The 1,453-nt window shown below is 37.7% G+C and overlaps 1 protein-coding gene across 6 annotated transcripts in view; it reads left to right on the top strand.

The window, feature by feature from the left end:
* Window positions 1-659: 659 nt before the first annotated feature.
* The window catches only part of ENAH (enabled homolog (Drosophila)), a 47,077-nt gene continuing 46,283 nt past the window's right edge, over window positions 660-1,453 (top strand). For all 6 annotated transcript variants that reach the window (XM_010136226.1, XM_010136229.1, XM_010136227.1 and 3 more), the window contains exon 1: window positions 660-821. In XM_010136226.1, coding sequence (XP_010134528.1) covers window positions 690-821 — 132 coding nt within the window. In that variant the 5' untranslated portion in view covers window positions 660-689. The remainder of the gene's footprint in view (window positions 822-1,453) is intronic.

Raw genomic sequence — 1,453 nt, forward strand, 5'->3', positions numbered from 1 at the left:
GTGCTTTAGCTACCAGGTGACTCCCACAGTCAGGATTAGCTACTGATAGCAATCTCCTGATGAAATTGCAGTTTCAGTAATCAATAGAATCTTTTCTCAGGGAGAATGTGTTACACCTAGGTCTCATCTGTTAACAAAAGCAGGGGGATTTTTTTTTTTTGGCTGAACTTTATGCTCTGTGTTTTGTTGCATATGAGTTAAAAGGAACAAGCACCTCATTTCATGTAGAAGTAGTTGCCACTGGCAAATATAAACTGAATGAAGCTAGTGCAATTTCAGATTATTTGTATTTCAGTCTTTGCAGAAAACTGTGTATGATTATGGCATTTCATTAAAATTCATGGTGGTGATGAGGAGAAAGGAGGGGGTAAAAAGTCCTGCAAGGAGAAAAAGCTTGTGGGGGGAGGAAAGCTTCTTGATCTCTTTAGCAGTTAGGCCTGCTTGTGTTGTCCACAACTTTTCAGAATGAAGAGCTTTAAGCAAAATGGCAAGGCGCTAGTGGTGGTGTGTTTAGAAAGGCGGATGTTTCAGCAAGTTACAAGGAGTATTGCTTTAGCATTTTGATTTTTAAAAAAACCCCGCAAGTTAACAAAAACTACAGTGATTCGCCACAAGTAATTTTATGTTCTACTCTAAAATACTTGTATTTTAACAGTGAACAGAGTATCTGCCAAGCACGAGCTGCGGTAATGGTCTACGATGATGCCAATAAGAAATGGGTACCAGCTGGTGGATCAACTGGATTCAGCAGAGTTCATATATATCATCACACAGGCAACAACACATTCAGAGTAGTGGGCAGGAAGATTCAGGATCATCAGGTAAATGAATCTCTGAAAATTTGGAATAGGAATCTTCAGCTAATTCTTTGATTGTTTTTAACATTAAGAAATATGGCTTTTGGAAAATTATGGGAACTGTAAATAATAAATATAATTTTCTTTTTAACTGAAGCAGCAAAACTATATTATGGCTTTTCTGCCACAGACTAAGCACTTTAAACACCTCCAAGGTAATAAGTCCTCATGCACTCTTTTACTGTTGCTTCCTACAGGTAGATACGAAAGCTAGTGGTGTACACAGAAATCATCTGATTCTCTTTAAAGCAAAGTGGCAGCCTAGAAACTTTTTTCTTCCCTACTCTGTGCTGTTAGCTGCAGCCTACCTAGGTACCAGCAGTTCTCTTGTTTCTTATCCTGTATTATGAAGATTTGGATGCATATCTCATTTTCCTATATCGTTTCATTAAAAAAACCTTGTGACGATTGGTATATGCTGATTACCTACCACGTAGAGAGATTGAGAGGGGAGCAACAAGGATTGTGTCTTAATTTCCTTGATAAATTTATTAGATCTTGATCAAATGGCAAATGTAGCACTGTCTTGAAATATGCTTTGCCTTGTGATACTTGGGGTGGGGTTAAAAATCTTTTTGTTTGAAGAAAGCTTCTGT

The sequence above is a fragment of the Buceros rhinoceros genome, unplaced genomic scaffold (genome assembly GCF_000710305.1).
Source record: "Buceros rhinoceros silvestris isolate BGI_N320 unplaced genomic scaffold, ASM71030v1 scaffold1035, whole genome shotgun sequence".
Taxonomy (NCBI): Eukaryota; Metazoa; Chordata; class Aves; order Bucerotiformes; family Bucerotidae; genus Buceros; species Buceros rhinoceros.